Source organism: Poecile atricapillus, chromosome 1 (genome assembly GCF_030490865.1).
Source record: "Poecile atricapillus isolate bPoeAtr1 chromosome 1, bPoeAtr1.hap1, whole genome shotgun sequence".
NCBI classification, from domain to species: Eukaryota; Metazoa; Chordata; class Aves; order Passeriformes; family Paridae; genus Poecile; species Poecile atricapillus.
Genome location: NC_081249.1, coordinates 31,001,022 through 31,017,370, shown reverse-complemented (window position 1 = coordinate 31,017,370; position 16,349 = coordinate 31,001,022). Strand labels below are relative to the sequence as shown.

Below are 16,349 nucleotides of genomic sequence, written 5' to 3'. Positions count from 1 at the left end.
AAAATTTTCTTTCAAACTTAATTATGTGTTTTCAAGTAAAGCAAAAGGGTTTAATATATAGCATCCTTTTAGCATGTATAACAAAACTGTAACCCCTTTTTAACCACAGTGCCATTTACCTCTTTAAAAAAAACACTAGGTTTTGAACATACCCATATTCCCCAACCATCGCCATCGGCAGCTCGTTTCCGCCATCCACCCCGCCTCATACTGAAGCTTCTGCAGAAGAACAACAACGCTTGATCAATTAAATCTTCAGCACTATCATCAGTGGCATTTCAATGATAGCATGTACAACAGGCCATTTACAGATTATCACAAAGATTATTTTTTTCCAATCAACTTCACTGAAGTATTTGAGTTTCACAGCCAATCTAGAAATGCAAAATCGTAAGAACATGATTCCTCAGTTTTGTAGTAATGCATACTGTGGTTCCTGCTACATATCAAAACCCACATATGCATGTTTTGCTTTATTCACCCTGAACATAAAGAACTCCTTACAATGTTCACTGTCCATTACAATTTATTCAATTCTTTCTGTTCATCATATATCTCTCCTATTAAAAGAAGGAATAATAAAAGGTTCTTAAATACAGCTGCTAACATCCAGGCAAAATATTGTCCAGGTCATGAACAATCTTTTATTTCCTATTTGATACCACAGACATGGTGTGATGCAGGCAACCCCCTCCTGGTATTAAAGACTGGATTAATTTCACCAGTGGATTTACAACTGATTATAAAAAATCCAAGCACTTGTTGCTGTAATGCAATCCATTGCATCAAAGCAAAAGACCAAAGCAAAAGGTGATCTTATGGTCAAAGAAAAGCCAGCTATTTAAGTGACCTAGTATGATCTATAGTTAGGTTTGTGACATGATTCTTTGGGGCTTTTTGTTTGCATTGCTTAATAAATAAATAAAAATATAAACAAACCCAAGCAGCCAAATTGCAGTTTTCCTTTATGCAAGACACTTATCCCTGGACCATGAACTGCACTCAGCCACGTCCCCAGATGAGCTATTAGTTGGCTAGAACAAACTCCTGGATAGAAAAAGCTATGCTTGGACTGTGGCCAACTGTTCACTGCACCCAAGTGATTCATATTTACTATGGCTGTGGTAACACTGATTTTAGAATATTGATTAATGATGTAGTAAGATCATGAGGTCACTGCCTGCTTTTACATCTCTCACTTTCCAATCAAAATAGTTCTCTAAATAAAAACACAAAATAGTCTTTTAGGTCTATCAGCTCTTATAGGATGAGGACAAGACTCTGAAACTAAGAGGTGACTGTCTTAAGTCCTCTATTTCATTAAATATTTAATTTATATTCCTTTATCCTCCCTAAAAACCATGCAAAACTGCAGTAAATACACAGAAGGAAGTCAAGCGTTTTTTTTTTTTTTTCCATCCTTGCCTGCTTTTGAGTCTCTAGACTATCCACAGCATTGTCCAGTAACAAGAGCACAGAAGCTTCACAGAGTCTCCAGCTTCCCAAAAAGTACATGCAGTTATGGATGGAGATGACAACACATTCTGATAATTTTCCTACCCTGGCCTTCTACTGCACTGTTTTGGAGGCTGCCTCATCTATTCCACTTCTTATGAACCTAGCTGAAAGTGAGTTCTAGCTATTGTCTCTTAATTCCCTTTTGTCCTAGTGAACCAAGCAGGCATACTCTGATATCCCATTAAACCACCTTGGATTGCAGGCAGGTTTGACTGCAAAATAATACACAGCTGCAAAAGAAGTTTTCATAAGTACTATCATTTTCATGGACTACTGCAAATATGCCAAATTAGGGAACCACAGAATTACAGTCAAAGCAGGTAGCAGGTATTTTGAAAAAGTAAGCATCTGGTTTATATTTCAGGATATCCACAAACACAGAAAGATCATAATCCACTTGGTTCTATGCTAGCAGTTGCTTATAACTTGATATACAACTGACATACATGTTGTTGTATGTGCAATTATGAAGATCGATCACATGTCAAGGAGATAAGCTCCATACCAACATACAAGACAAAGCAACCCCTTCTCATATTGCTGTGTTTCCCATCTAAATTTCTTACCCAGAGTCCTATTTCCAAGACATCAGGCCTTCTGAAATTAATTTTTAGTGGTTTGTATTGTATGTAATAGATACCACAGAACTCTGAAGGAGCACTGAGGAAAAAGAGAGGAGATGAGCTAGATGACCACATAAGATACAAAATTTACTTTTTTCCTGCAGAGGACAGTACATAGTGAAAACAGCTTTATGATTTCTTTCATATGGAAAATTTGTATTTTTTCATCAGCTGAAATGAATTATAATTTACATCTATTACTTCTGGCTAAGACATTCTTGGAAAAACAGAAAAGTGTAAGTTCATGAAAAAAGGAAAACCATTAATGAAAAAAATGTCATCTCGTTTTTTTAGATAATACAGATACCAGTGTATGAGCTTGTAAAAGACACCAGAATTTTAACTAATGATTACTCTTTCTGCCTCTTAATAAAGGATGACAAAGTCTTAAGAGGTGACTACAAAAGTGCAAGAGGCTCTCTCTTCATAAGGAGCCACATGGAGAGCACAAGAGGCAACAGATACAAGCTCCACCAGGAAGTTTCATCTTGATGTAAGAAAAATATTTTTTAGAGTGAGAACAATCAATAACTGTAACGCAGGGATCTGGCAGAGTCCTCATCTCTGGAGATTTTCATGTTGCAATTGGACAGGGTGCCAGATAACCTCAACCAGACTTCCCTACCCATGAAAGGTTGGACTAGATACTCTAGTTGAGGTCACTTCCAATCTGGGCTGTTCTATGATTATAAGACCATCAAATAGAAAAGCTCATACAAATATAAGCTCTTGGTCTGAAAAAAAAAAGACTGTACAAAAGACATACTCTAAATCACCACAACTCTAATCACTGAGAAGACAGGATTTGATACGTCTTAACTCTGACCCCTATACAACAACCTCCTGCTTAAACTAAAGTATCTAATGCCTGATAATCTGAAGAATCGCTTTCACATGAGTGAGCTTTTCTGAAACCTTGAAACACATTTCATTTTTATTCAGGATACTGGAAGATGAGGAAGAAAGATCTCTAGTCTGAAAGTAAAGCCAATTAAAATCAGAATCATGGTTATGTTATGTTAAACTAGGCATGGTTATGTGCCTAGATTAAAATTAGAGATCAAATAAAACTGCTTAGCTCAAGGTGCTACAAACATCATGTACCAACTGCTCAGATGTTGTCTTCCTAGAGCCTGCAAAACTAGAGAAACTAGGCTGTAAAGCCTAACTTAAAACATCTGATAGTGATTTACCATTTCCTTAGCAGATGCATTTTTTTACTCAGTCCACTTAAGCCACACCACTTAAATTCTAAACACACAGGTTAGGAACATGATACTTCAGTGATTACTTGAGCCAGTGATGCCTCTGGCTCAAGTCATCAGGGTCACAGATTATTCTCTTAATGCTGATATGAAAACCTGGGAGACTAGTTTCTCCCTTTATAGTTCCAGGAACTGAGTGATGAACCAAAGTTTCTGGACTATAGTCTCCCTTCTAAAGACTTGTCCTTACAGTGTAAATTTTTCCTTGAAAATGAAGGTAACCTCTTACAGCTGCCTTGCTGAAACCTAAGGAACAAATGAGCATGATAAATGTCTTGCACAAGGTATTTTAAACCAGAGGAAAAGTGAAGCAAGATTTAAAACATGCTCACTGATTCATGAAATAAGAAATACAAGGATGGTATGATGCTCCCTCTATAGGAATCATGATGAAGGGATGAGTAAGGGAAACACTTAGTAAAGAACCTGTGAAGGTGGGAAGTAGGTGAGGTGTGGGTGGATAGAAGTCAAGTCGGGGACTTCAAATAGCCATCACAAACAAGCCAATTTCAGAAAAAAGTTAATCTTTCTTGTAGTTCTTTCTTAAGGTACCTAACTTGTTTCAGAACAGTTTTCTATGTTTGCACAAATTCAGAGACTCAGCAAACCACCAGATTTTTGGTTATTTCTAGACCCTGAAGGACAAGGTCTAAAGTGACCCTCTGCCCAGACAAAAGCTTTTTAAATAAAATTCAAATGTTCATATTCTGAACCTGTGAACATAATGAAATCTTCTGCAATTAAAAAAAAGAACCTAAACTAACTCTGAAACTCCACAAAAGCCCGTAAAGCTATAAACAACACTCCTAGGAATGCTTTCCTGTTTTCCAGTGCAAGAGAAATAACTTTTCAAGCAAAAAAGTGAAGTTAAAAACTCCAGTGGTCAAAATTAGCATAATTTGTCTATCCCCTTCTAGATCACATATAAAACGGCAAAATTTTATCATTGTGCACAACAGGGTTAGCTAAAATTCAAATTTCTATTGGATGATATTGAAGCTAAAAGACAAAGAGTTTTGATGCTTTGTACATCACTAGTGGCTCAGAAATAGTCAACACAGCCAAAGATACGTAACATCCCTTTGCACCCTGCTTCACAGGCCTAGCATTATACTTCCCAATCCACAACTGCTTAATCTTGTTATTAAAGACTGTTAATCAAAGCCCACAGATCAGGTAATGGAATGAAATGTTAAGTGTACATTCTATAAATTCTATAAACATGTCTGTATGCATACAAGAATTACAGAGCAAGGAAGATAGATCTGAATGTTGATGCTAGCATCTGTTTTAGTCTCATCTGTCATACACATTAAAGAAAGTTACTGCTTTAAAATATTGTAAATTCGGGGTGGTGTGATTGTAAGACAGTGGCATTTCTTCATCCTGGGCAGCTGGGATAACATAGATAAGGGACCAACCCAGACCAAAACCACAGGTATTATGGGGAAAAATGGTTGGGAGCACAGAATACAGATCTCAATGACTCTGAACAAGTGAACATGGATCGTCATGAGCTTTTTAATTCCAGTGCAGTACTAGTCCCTGCTTCTGTCATATGTTTCAGCAGTCTCTTTGCCAAGCATATATACAGTGCAGAGGTATTTTTGCTACCTCTTCAAGTAGCCAACTCGAATCTGGCAGAATATAAACATTATGGCTCTTCCCTACAAGAAAGCATATGAACTATTTCCAAAGACAAAATGAGGCTGCGCTGTGACTCAACAAATAACCCTGCCAAAGTTGTGTCTGAATACATCACACAAGTAATGTTCCATGCAGATAATCCAATTTTAGGTAACTGAATATAACACACTGTAACAGTTAGTCTGCATTTCTGACCAGAGTAAACATGCTGTCATTGTCCTCTAATGCAAAATAACTTGATTTATTTAACACATTGACATGCCACAAGCCCATACAGAAGGTGTAACTTCAGTGGAAATATGGGTGTCTTGGGCCACTGCTAATGAGTATCAGAATCTTCTCCTTGAACTGTAGATTGAATCCATCCCAGCTCAGCAGGGCTTAGAAGCTTTTTCCAACAAGTGGGTATTTTGTGGCTTGTTTGAATTTCTTGCCTCTACATTCCAGCTCCCACATCAAACTCACCACTCTGCTTGGCACTAGTCTTCAAGCTCTCTGAGCAAAGCACTATCTTACGTGTTTATACATTTCTAAGTGCAAAGAGAGTCCTATTCTTGGCTGAGTCTTCTGGAAAAGAACTGCTGCTACAGGGTAGCAAACTATTTTCTACCACATATTGAAAATCCAGAATCCAGAAGAAAGAATTTACACAAAAAAAAGGCAAAAGCTTTTTTAAAGATACTGTATGCTTAAACGCCTGTGGTTTCAGACAACTCAGGCTTAGCACTACTATTCCATATTAAAATTACTAATTAGTATATTGCAAAGCAACTGAATTTTATTCTAGGTGGTAAATAAAGTCTCAGGGTGAAGTTTCATAAGATGTTTGAGTTAACTTGTTGGCTGATTGCAACCAAAAGAGATGATTCTGCTCTTCAGCCTCTGCTGGCCTAACAGGCTTTATTCCCTTTTCCCAAACTCTAGTACTTCCAAGTACTATACTTCCAAGCTCGCATGACCCCTATGTTCACCCCGGTGCTATGTATAAATCAGCTCACTAAATCAACAGAAAACTGACATAATTTTTATGGTTTAGCTTTCCACAAGTTTAGCAAAATGAAGTGACTTACAAAAGCATCAGATAAAGCCAAAGCAGACAGGCAAAAAAAGAGGAATGGATGGGATTTTAAAATTATCTTAGAAATTTCTAGAAACCAACTTTTGGGTCACGATTACAACTAATGGCAGTATAAATGCAGATACAGAGTTCCAATGACCTGGCTACTCTTCCCTAAGTAGTGCTGCTTATGTTTGTTCCCCCACAATAAACCAGAGGGATTGGCTACCTTACCTTTTCCATAGGGTAAGCACTTTAAAAAAAAAGTTACAATCAGACAGCTCCACATCTTATGCCACCTGTCCCCATAGGATAAGCACTCCTGACTACAGGCACCTGATGTTACAGGGCAAACCAGCAAGTTCTGTTTTGCAGTTCAATCTTTGATGATATTTTAAATCAAGAGAAATTAAACTAGCTGAAGGATGCTTGAAACAATAGCTATCCCCAAAAACACCCAACACCACCTTCATGTCTTGTGAATAAAGATAAGAGTGTAAATTAGGAAAGAACAAACTTCAAAATTTTGGGCAATTTAAATGTTAGAAAAAAAGTATGAGAAATTTAGAAATACCATTTGTGTAAAATATGAGCATCCATGGCATTTGCTAGAAAGGCAAAATACCATACAATTCACATAAAACATGGAAAACCCCCCAGGTCCTTCAGAATCAACTCCTCATAAGCAGATAACTATTCTAGAACTATTTTCTACGCATGCTTTCATTTGAGCTTGACAGCAAAGAAATGATACTCTGAGAACTTCTAGTTCAATCAGTTCCCCAGAAAGAGAACTCTTTGCTAAAGTAATCCAGTTTCCAAAGTGACTATTTTTGCTACTCAAAATGGTCCTTATTTCAGATCAGTTTAGTTTACAATCATTTGCACACAAGTAACAACAAAGAAATACAGATTTATTTTGCTGGCTAAACGTCACAATAACACAAAAAGCAGTTGTACAGCAGATAACTGTTTATACCAGAGCTGTACAAGACAAAAGTTTTTTTATATTTGAGACTAATTTGAGAGTCTGGAACAGACAATTGTTTTAATTGTCATGACTTGAGGATGCATGAGCTCCAGAAATCAGGATCACTGTACAATCCACACCAGCTTTGAACAATCTGTTTTCAATATACCATTTTTGCTTTTATACATGGCATTTGAGATGGTTATTTCTTCAAAAAAATAGCAAGACAGATTTAACTTGAAACCAACTGTCAATTCCCCTCTAGGAATAACACTCAGTGAAATCCATTTAGAGCTTGTCACAAATAGTGGTTTAACTTGGTTTTTTCTTCCACTTACAGAAAACTGGCCTTCAGTTTCAACATTTCTGTGTTTTTTGGTAAAGTCATGACCTCCCCAGCTCATTCAGAATTCTTCAGTGATAAGTAGCTTTTCTTCACAACTGTTCATTGCTATATGTAACCACGTAGCTCAATTCACTTTTTAGTTCAATCATCACTTCTTTCACACAAGGGTTCTTAGTGCCACAATGCAATGACAACTTTCAGCAAACTTCATCAACTAGCTTCACCATTTCTTTTCTGTGCTTAAAATTCTTCTGGGGCTTCAACCCCAAGAGGACTTGGCACATTTATAATCTTTATAACAGCTTCTAAGTGCCTAGAATCCAGAATAAAAATCACTAAGTAAAATCAGAATAAGAAGCATAGTTTGTGAAATCAGGACTCTAAATAGCAACGTAGTGAAGGGATTGTAAATCACCAAAAGGAAATGCTCTCTTGGACTTGAGTATCCAAAACAATAAACAAGGTGAGTTTATGAGATGCATAGTCTTCCTCCAATCCCCTCTGATTAGCTATCTATGGTATTTGAGAAGTGAGAATTATGTCTCTTTTTTTCTTTGAAAATGAAGACTGGGATGTTAGTTTTCTACCTAATAAATCAACATAACTTGTTTAGAAGGTTTTTCGTTTGTGCACTCAGTATGACAATCAAGTCCCACAACTCCTGTCTTCCCCAAGCAGCCTATGCTAAGGCATAGGTCAAGAAGTCAGTAGGTAGCATAAGTAAACTCATGACCCCCACTCCCAAATAATGAGAAGAGTTACTGCTGCTAAATGATTTAGGACTTTGTAAGACTTTCCAGGCACAACTGGAACATCCTTGTAAAGCTAAAGAAAAATTCAACAAGGTAGAAAAAGTGGGTAAGTGGAGGTATAATTATTCAAAAATAAATGTAAAATTTTTATGAGGTGATCAAAGCCAGGAATCTGTGGATGCTCTGAATTTATTAACATCAAATTCAGAGGAACTGTGCTTGCGAAAATTTGACATACACACACCACTTTCAGCTTCCCCAGGCTTCAGCCCAGGAGATGGGTCCAAAATGAAGTGCCTACATCTTTTGAATGAATTTAGGTATTTGACTATACACATGTGTATGGATATCTGTATGTATGTGCACACACAACAAACTGATCTTTGTTGCTGACCAATGTGCGTGCTCACTAGTCAGACTGACCACTTTGGCAGCAGTGAATGGCACAGAAACAAACCCCTGCTCTGGGCCAGTGCTATAACCAGTGTAATGAGAGGGTACATGTTTCACAGAATTCACAGAATGACTAGGTTGGAAGAGACCTTCAAGATCATTGAGTCTAACCCATGCCCTAACACCTCAACTAGATCATGGCACCATGTCCATAATCGTAAGTGCCATGTCCAGTCCAGTCTTTTTTTAAACAGGGATGGTGACTCCACCACTTCCCTGGGCAGATCATTCCAGTACTTTATCACTCTTCCCATGAAAAACTTTTTCCTAATATCCAACCTATATTTCCCTTGATGCAGCTTGAGACTGTGTCCTCTGGTTCTGTCAGCTGCTGCCTGGTGAAAGAGACCAACCCCACCTGACTACAGCCATCTCTCAGGGTGTTGTACAGAGTGAAAAGGTCAGCCCTGAGTCTCCTTCTCTCCAGGTTAAACAACCCCAGCTCCCTCAGACATTCCTTACAGGGCTTGTGTTCCAAGCCCCCCACCAGCCTCACTGCCTTTCTCTGGACACACTCCAGTGTCTCAACATCCTTTCCAAACTGAGGGCCCAGAACTGGACACAGCACTCCAGGTGTGGCCTCACCAGTGCCAAGTACAGGGGGAGAATGACCCCCCTGCTCCTGCTGGCCACACTATTCCTGATCCAGGCCAGGATGCCATTGGTCTTCTTGGCCACCAGGACACACTGCTGGCTCATGTCCAGCCAGCTGTCACCAGCACCCCCAGGTCCCTTTCTGCCTGGGCACTGTCCAGCCACACCATCCCCAGCCTATGACACTGCAGGGGGTTATTGTGGCCAAAATGTACGACCCAGCATTTGGACTTGTTAAACTTCATCCCATTGGACTCTGCCCATCCATCCAACTGTTCCAGGTCTCTCTGCAGAGCCCTCCTCCCTTCCAACAGATTGACACACTGTCCCAGCTTAGTGTCATCTCCAAATTTACTAATGAAGGACTCAATACCCTCACCCACACCATCAATAAAGATATTGAACAGAACTGGCCCCAGCACAGACCCCTGAGGGACACCACTGGTGACTGGCCCCCAGCTGGATGCAGCACCACTCAGCACCACTCCCTGGACCCGGCCATCCAGCCAGATCTTAGTCCAGCACAGAGAGCTCCTGTCTGAGCCATGGGCTGCAACTTTTCCAGGAGTGTGCTGTGGGAGACAGTGTCAAAGACCTTGCTGAAGTCTCAACAGACAACATCCACAGCCTTTCCTGCATCCAAGGATGCTTTAAAAAGGCCAAGCACAAGGTACTGCACCTGAGTGGGCACAACCCCCAGAATGAATACAGGCTGTGGAAGGAGCAGATTGAGACCAGCCCTGCAGGACTTGAGGATGTTGGTGGGTGAGAGGCTGGACATGACCCAGCAATGCACACTCACAACCCAGAAAGACAATCATACCCTGGGCTGCATCAAAAACAGTGTGGCCAGCAGGGTAAGGGAGGGGATTCTGCCGCTCTACTCTGCTCTGGTGAGACTCCACCAGGGGTGCTGCATCACCTCTGGGGTCACCAGCACAGGAAGGACACAGGCCTGTTGGAACAAGTCCAGATGAGAGGCACCAAGGTGATCAGAGGGATGGAGCACCTCTGCTATGATGAGAGGCTGAGAGAATTTGGATTATTCAGCCTGGAGAAGAGAAGGCTTCAGGGTGACCTCATTGTGGCCTTCCAGTATGTAAAGGGAGAATACAAGAAAAAGGGAGAGAGGCTATTTACAAGAGCACGTAGGGACAGAACAAGAGGGAATGGCTTCAAACTGAGAGTAGGTTTAGATCAGACATTATGAAGAAATTCCCTCCTGTGAGGGTTGTCAGACACTGGAAGAAGTTTCCCACAGAAGCTGTGGATTCCTCATCCCTGGAAGTCTTCAAGACCACGCTGGATGGAGCTCTAAGAAACCTGGCCTAGTGCAAGGTGTCCGGGCCCAAGACAGGGAAGCTGGAACTCGAAGGTGAACTTTAAGGTTCTTTGCAGCCCTGACTATTCCATGATGATTCTATGATGACTTTGGGGTTTTTTTTAGGAGACATGGCCAAGGCAGTTGTACTTTATGGTCAACCCAATATTATCACTGAGAAAGTGTTGATCCTGCCAGGCTTTTCAGGGAAAATGAGAGAGAAGGCATCCACTCTGCAAACTGTAGATTATGTCAGATACTAAGGAGGACTCTTTACTCACATATGGACAGCAAAACTCTAAGAACTCAACAACTTTACCAGCAAAAGCATTGATAACTACAAATTCAGTACTGAAATAGGTAGATTTTCTGTTCATAGCAGCTTTTGAATGACATTACTTAATTTCAACTGACATTGCACAGTCAAGTTCCCAAATCCTTTTCTGACATTGCCTTTGAAACTCGCAAAACTGCAAAATCTTTTTTGAAGTAAAATCTTCACAACATAAGGCTTCTATGCTTAGCCTTGAAGTTTCAAGTTTCTACTCAAGTTTTTTACACCTTTCTTTAGTCCATGGATATTACTTTATTTCATCAACTCAGACCAACAAGACTAGGAAGAATCAGATGAAACTAGCAAGTGGAGAGATCAAAAGAAATGGAAATATTTTTTCATCTATAGCCTATTTTATTTGAAGATTATCTGACACTGGATACCAAGGATGCTAAAAGTCCACATCCATTGAATAGATAAATGGAATAAAAACATACTCTATTTTTTTAAGGTAACAAACTACAGAAGTTCAGAACACAAAAGAAAAGTATTTTGGTGTGTTTGTTTATTGTTAACAAAACAAACTTCTGATCTGACCCAACATATTATCAAGTTTCCTCCTAGGTTCAGAAAAGAAGAGCACAGCGTTTCTGTATTTTCCAGAAAAAATACAGTTCTGAGATTCTGGGACAAAACAAAAATGCTCCAATTTTTCAAGATCCTTTAATCTAAACTCAAATCTGAATTGTATTCTTGGCCTGTTCTGGTTCTATGTCTATGCTGACATTAAACCAGCAATGTTACACTGCTGCTTAGTGGAGACAGATCAATACAAAATGGCTACAGAGCAAAAATGGCCTATCCCAAGTAAATGCTACAATTGTAAAACTTGGACTAAAAATCAATATAGAAGTTACAGGAAGGGGGAACACTTAAAACTTCAAATCAGAGAGAAATTATAGTAAAAAGTCATTACAACCTTACCTCTCCCCTACTACTAGCTTATTGGGAGGATTCTTGGAGCTACTTACCAAATAACACAATTACAGCATGAAAATCAAGGAATTGTGATCAAAAAGGCAGTATCAGAGTCAAGTGCTCTAATACTTCCTGAAAACAACAAGCAGATTCAGAAATCAGGAACAGTATCCTTTCAATATAGATCATTATTTTAGTTCTTTACTTCAACTGGGAGTTGCATTCAATTTCATAGAATGGTAAAATACATTCACACTACTTGGGAAACTGCACTAATCATTTACCTTACATGCCATGGGGTCAAGGGCTTTCCTGCTTCTAAGAATAAATAGCAATTCCATTACTTCCTTTACAAAGCAACAGCTCCCAGGTTTCCAAAATTACCTAAGTGGAGTACAACCATTTGTCCAAGATGCTAACTCATCATGTCCTGAACAAACACCTGATCTGAGTCAGCTCAAAGAGGTGAAGTCATGAACATGGTGCACAGAACTTTGTTTTACTTTGGATATTCACTGACAACTAGAACCTGACAAAACATACTATCAACAGACCCCAGGATTCTGTCAAAATACACCACGTCTCACCCTGCCAGAACACTGCCAGTCTCTATGTTTATAGGGAAAAAGCTTAGAGCAGTTCTTCACCCTACTCTGCGCATCTTCTGCATTGCTTTCTTGCTTTAGCTTCAAACCAATCCAAATTTTGCAATGCAAATTTGCAAAAATGACTCTGCAAGCTACCTGAGCAGTTCCTTCTCCTAAGAGAAACCACCTTTCTCTTTTCCAGGGTTATTTACTTTCATAAATCAAGACACTGAAGATTTGTGCATTAATTGAGGAAAACCAAATAAGGAGGTTACAACCAAGAACTCCATTACACTGGGACTTGATTAAAGTACTTATGGATAGCTGGGAATGGAAAGCAAAACCAACAGAAGAGTTAACCACAGCATGACTAAGCTTTACTTCTGCAAGTAACTGAATTTCAAGTCACCAGCTTGAGCACTACCAAATAGGTAGAATACCAACTGGGAAACCTGAAACTTTCAGATAGGAAAGGAGTTGCTTTATCCAAAAGCTAACACTGAAATTCAGGGACCACAGTCTACCTACGCATTTAAAGCAAGGAATATGGAATATGCAATCCTTGCTATGGGTATACCAAACTATCTCCAAAGTGTCTCCTAGGGGAATTTCATGGTCATGGATTCCTTAGTTACAATAGCAGCAGTCCTTAAGTTGATTTTGAAATAAAAGCCATGGGAATGGAAGTTATCATTACAGCCCATAATTCAGGGCTGTTCTGCACACTCACCTCTCTTCTACTGAACACTGAGAAAGAAGCCTTTCCTAATTCTGATTTCTATCTTATGAGCACCAGATATTCCATGTGAAATACAGAGTGAGGGATCACAGACATGGCAGGCCCTCTTCCTTGAAAACATTTGTGTGTCCAGTTTAAAATGCTGTCTGGTTTCCACAACAGAGCAAAAAGCTGCTCTCAGGACAGAGCACTACAAATACCTATCTGTTAGACAAAGACACTCCCACAAGCATACTGTATGACACATGTCTAAGAATTCCTCATTACTTTTTGCATCTACTTAAGATTTGCTCTCTTATTTCCAACTTTTTTTTTTGTAACTCCATGGCCACTCTCATTTCTATCTGTTTCTAATTTTTTCCTCATATTGCTATGCTTAGGTAAACACATGGCACAATCATCAAATTAATCTGCATTGTATTCTTCAAGAAGGCTTTTAACATTTGGGTATTTAGCTCCCTTTTCATATATACACTCCGCAAACCTAAGAGCTGACAGAGATCTCAGTGATAATAATACACCCCTTTAATTAAAAGAGAAAAATGTTGAATTAAAAAAAACCCCATTCTCTATGAAATAAACAATACCTAACAAATTAAATGGGGGAAGCACATGGCAGGGTCAGGAAGGTTATTTTTCTCCTGCTTGTCCTGGATTATTAAAAAAAAGTCTGTGTAATGATATTAATTTTTTTCTACGTACTCAAAACCAAATTTAATTCTTACTAATTAATTTTAAATTTATAAATCTCTCTAGTAAATGAAAGGGATAGTAGAAAGATTTAAAATTTTCCATAAAAACTTTCAAGTCATGTGGGTCAAAGGATCAGAAAACAACTAATGAAAATTGGCACTCTCTTACAACACACTATCACTGCACCAGAACAGGCTGTACCAGAGTGTACACACTACTCAGAAAGATGGACTGATTGTAGGTTTGAAGGCCCCATTACTGAATAATGTACTGAAAAAACCACATTTTTTCAGTACATTATTTAGTAATTCAGTACATTATTTCTGTGTTCTACTGTACACAGAAAAAAATGTACAACCAATTTACAATGAGCCTTGAAATATAGTAATGAATTTTTTCTATTAGCACTTTGCTTTTAAAACAATCTTTCTTCAAGTAGTTAAACATCAACGAGTCACAAGGTAGGTGTCTGCACTGTGCCTCTACTAACTCTGTCCTACCAGTGACCTCCAGTGTGACAGCTTGGGATTATTTACTAACACGGATTTGGTACATTATCCAGCAGAAGAAATGGACTGAATGAAAGACCAATATGGTAGGAATGGGTAATAACTACATGCTTGAGGCAAGATTGCAAGGAATTTGTCAGATTTGGATTTCTGTCTGATCTTGGATTTCATTTGTGTTAAATGTCATAAACCTTAGTAAGACAGGACTATTCCAGAAACAAATTTTAGCTGAAACTTCTTGCAACTAATGGTTATTAGGTAACTATTCAAACCAGTTTTATTTGAGCAACAATTGCATCTAAATGAACAAAGAATTCAGATCATAAAACTACAGTCCCTGGTTTTGCTTCTTTGGATTATGGTGTCAAATCTGAGTTAGGATCTGAATTTTAGATCAAGATGCATAACAAACATCAACTAATTTTTTTCATTAAGACAATTATTAACACAAGCAGATTATTCACAGCTTTGTCATTCTGAAGACTGCAATGTTAATTTTAAAATATCAGAAATAATGGAATATTACAGCACATAACACACAGAGTTTCTACCAAAAAAACCTAATGTGTTGGTGATACTATGCTCCTCTTCCTTCTTAAGGTTAACATGCCATTACAGTGCATTTCCTATCACGGGCTTTTAGCTCAGTATCACAGGTCAAGTCAATGGTAACTGTACAGCAAAAAGCATCAAAATCAGACGGGGAAGGGGTCAAGATGTGAACGCATCTGTCCCTGTAGTGTTTGTAAGCACGGGCTTACTCATCAAGCACAGGTCGTCCCTCTTCCCTTCAGCACACCGGTTAAACCCAGCACTATTGCTCAGCAAATACAACTTGTGACAAACACTACGGGGAACCGCAGACAAGCTACACGCTGCTACAGCGCGGGGAGCGTTCCAGAGGGCACGGCGGCACCAGGGCTCGGGCTTCCCCTCTCCTCCCCCTCCAGCCCATTTCCCTGCAGTGACCCTTCAGCGCTGGCAGAAAGCCGTGGCACAACCTCGCTCGCCCCGGCTCTGCCTGGGGGACCCGTGTTGTGTCTACAGCGCAGGCCCCATGTGACAGGCACAGACAGACAGACAGACAGACGCACAGGTGCGGGGAGGGGCGGGTGACCCGGACACGCGCACACCTGGCGCGCACCCGCGGCGCCTGGCGGGCGCGCACGGGGCTCTGTCCCCGTGTCCCCCTCCGCCCTCCCGCGCGCGGGCAGCCGAGGCCCCCACGCGCCGGTTACATAACGCCGCGCGCCGGTCCCCTTTCCCTTCCCCCCGTTCCCGCGCCGGGAAGAGAACGGGAAAGGCCCAGGCCGCGGGCCCAGGGAGGGGCTGTGAGGCAGGGCAGCGGCTGCGGGCCCCGCGTCTGCTTCCCGCTCCCCCTCCCTTCCTCCCTGCCTTCCTTCTCGCCGTCCCCGAGCCACCCCCCGCACGTCCCTCCCGCCATGGGGGCCGCTGCGCCGTGGTGGGGAAAGCGCCCGCTCCGCCAGCCCCGCTACCGCTCACCTTCCGCCGCGTCCCACACACACATTCCCGGGGGCACCGCCGCTGCCTCCTGCCCTGCCGGGCCGTGTGTGCGCGCGTGTGTGTGCGTGTTGTGTGTGTAGGGGGGGGGCTTCACATCGCGGCTCCCCCTCCGGCACAGATGGACGGACGAACGGACGCACGCAAACACCGCCTCCTGCCCGCCTTCTCCTTCTTCTTCTTCTTCTTCCTCCTCCTCCTCCTCCTCCCTAGCGCCGGCCGCTCTCTCTCTCCTCCCCGCACCTCGCTCGGTGTCCCCGGCACGGCCCCTCCTCCACCCCCCCCACCCCCTTCCCTTCCCGCGAGCGCGTCACGGGAGAGTCTCGCGCCACCAACCCGCCGCCGCCGCGCGGTCAACAAACGGCGCGCGCCGGCCCGGGCAGGGCCCCTGGGCCACGGCGCCCCCTAGCGGCACGCCCGCAGGGAGACAAGCGCCTGGCGGCGGCGGGGGCGCTCGCGCGGGGGGCACGTGACGGCGGGGCGGGGCGGGGCGCGGCGCGGC

The 16,349-nt window shown here is 41.4% G+C and overlaps 1 protein-coding gene across 2 annotated transcripts in view; it reads right to left on the bottom strand.

The window, feature by feature from the left end:
* REV1 (REV1 DNA directed polymerase) overlaps positions 1–16,108 on the bottom strand; it is a 57,714-nt gene extending 41,606 nt beyond the window's left edge. For both annotated transcript variants that reach the window (XM_058840785.1, XM_058840794.1), the window contains exons 1-2: positions 15,830–16,108; positions 153–219 (exon numbers count right to left, since the gene is read on the bottom strand). In XM_058840785.1, the coding sequence (XP_058696768.1) occupies positions 153–209 (57 nt within the window). In that variant the 5' untranslated portion in view covers positions 210–219; positions 15,830–16,108. The remainder of the gene's footprint in view (positions 1–152; positions 220–15,829) is intronic.
* Between the last annotated feature and the right edge of the window lie 241 nt (positions 16,109–16,349).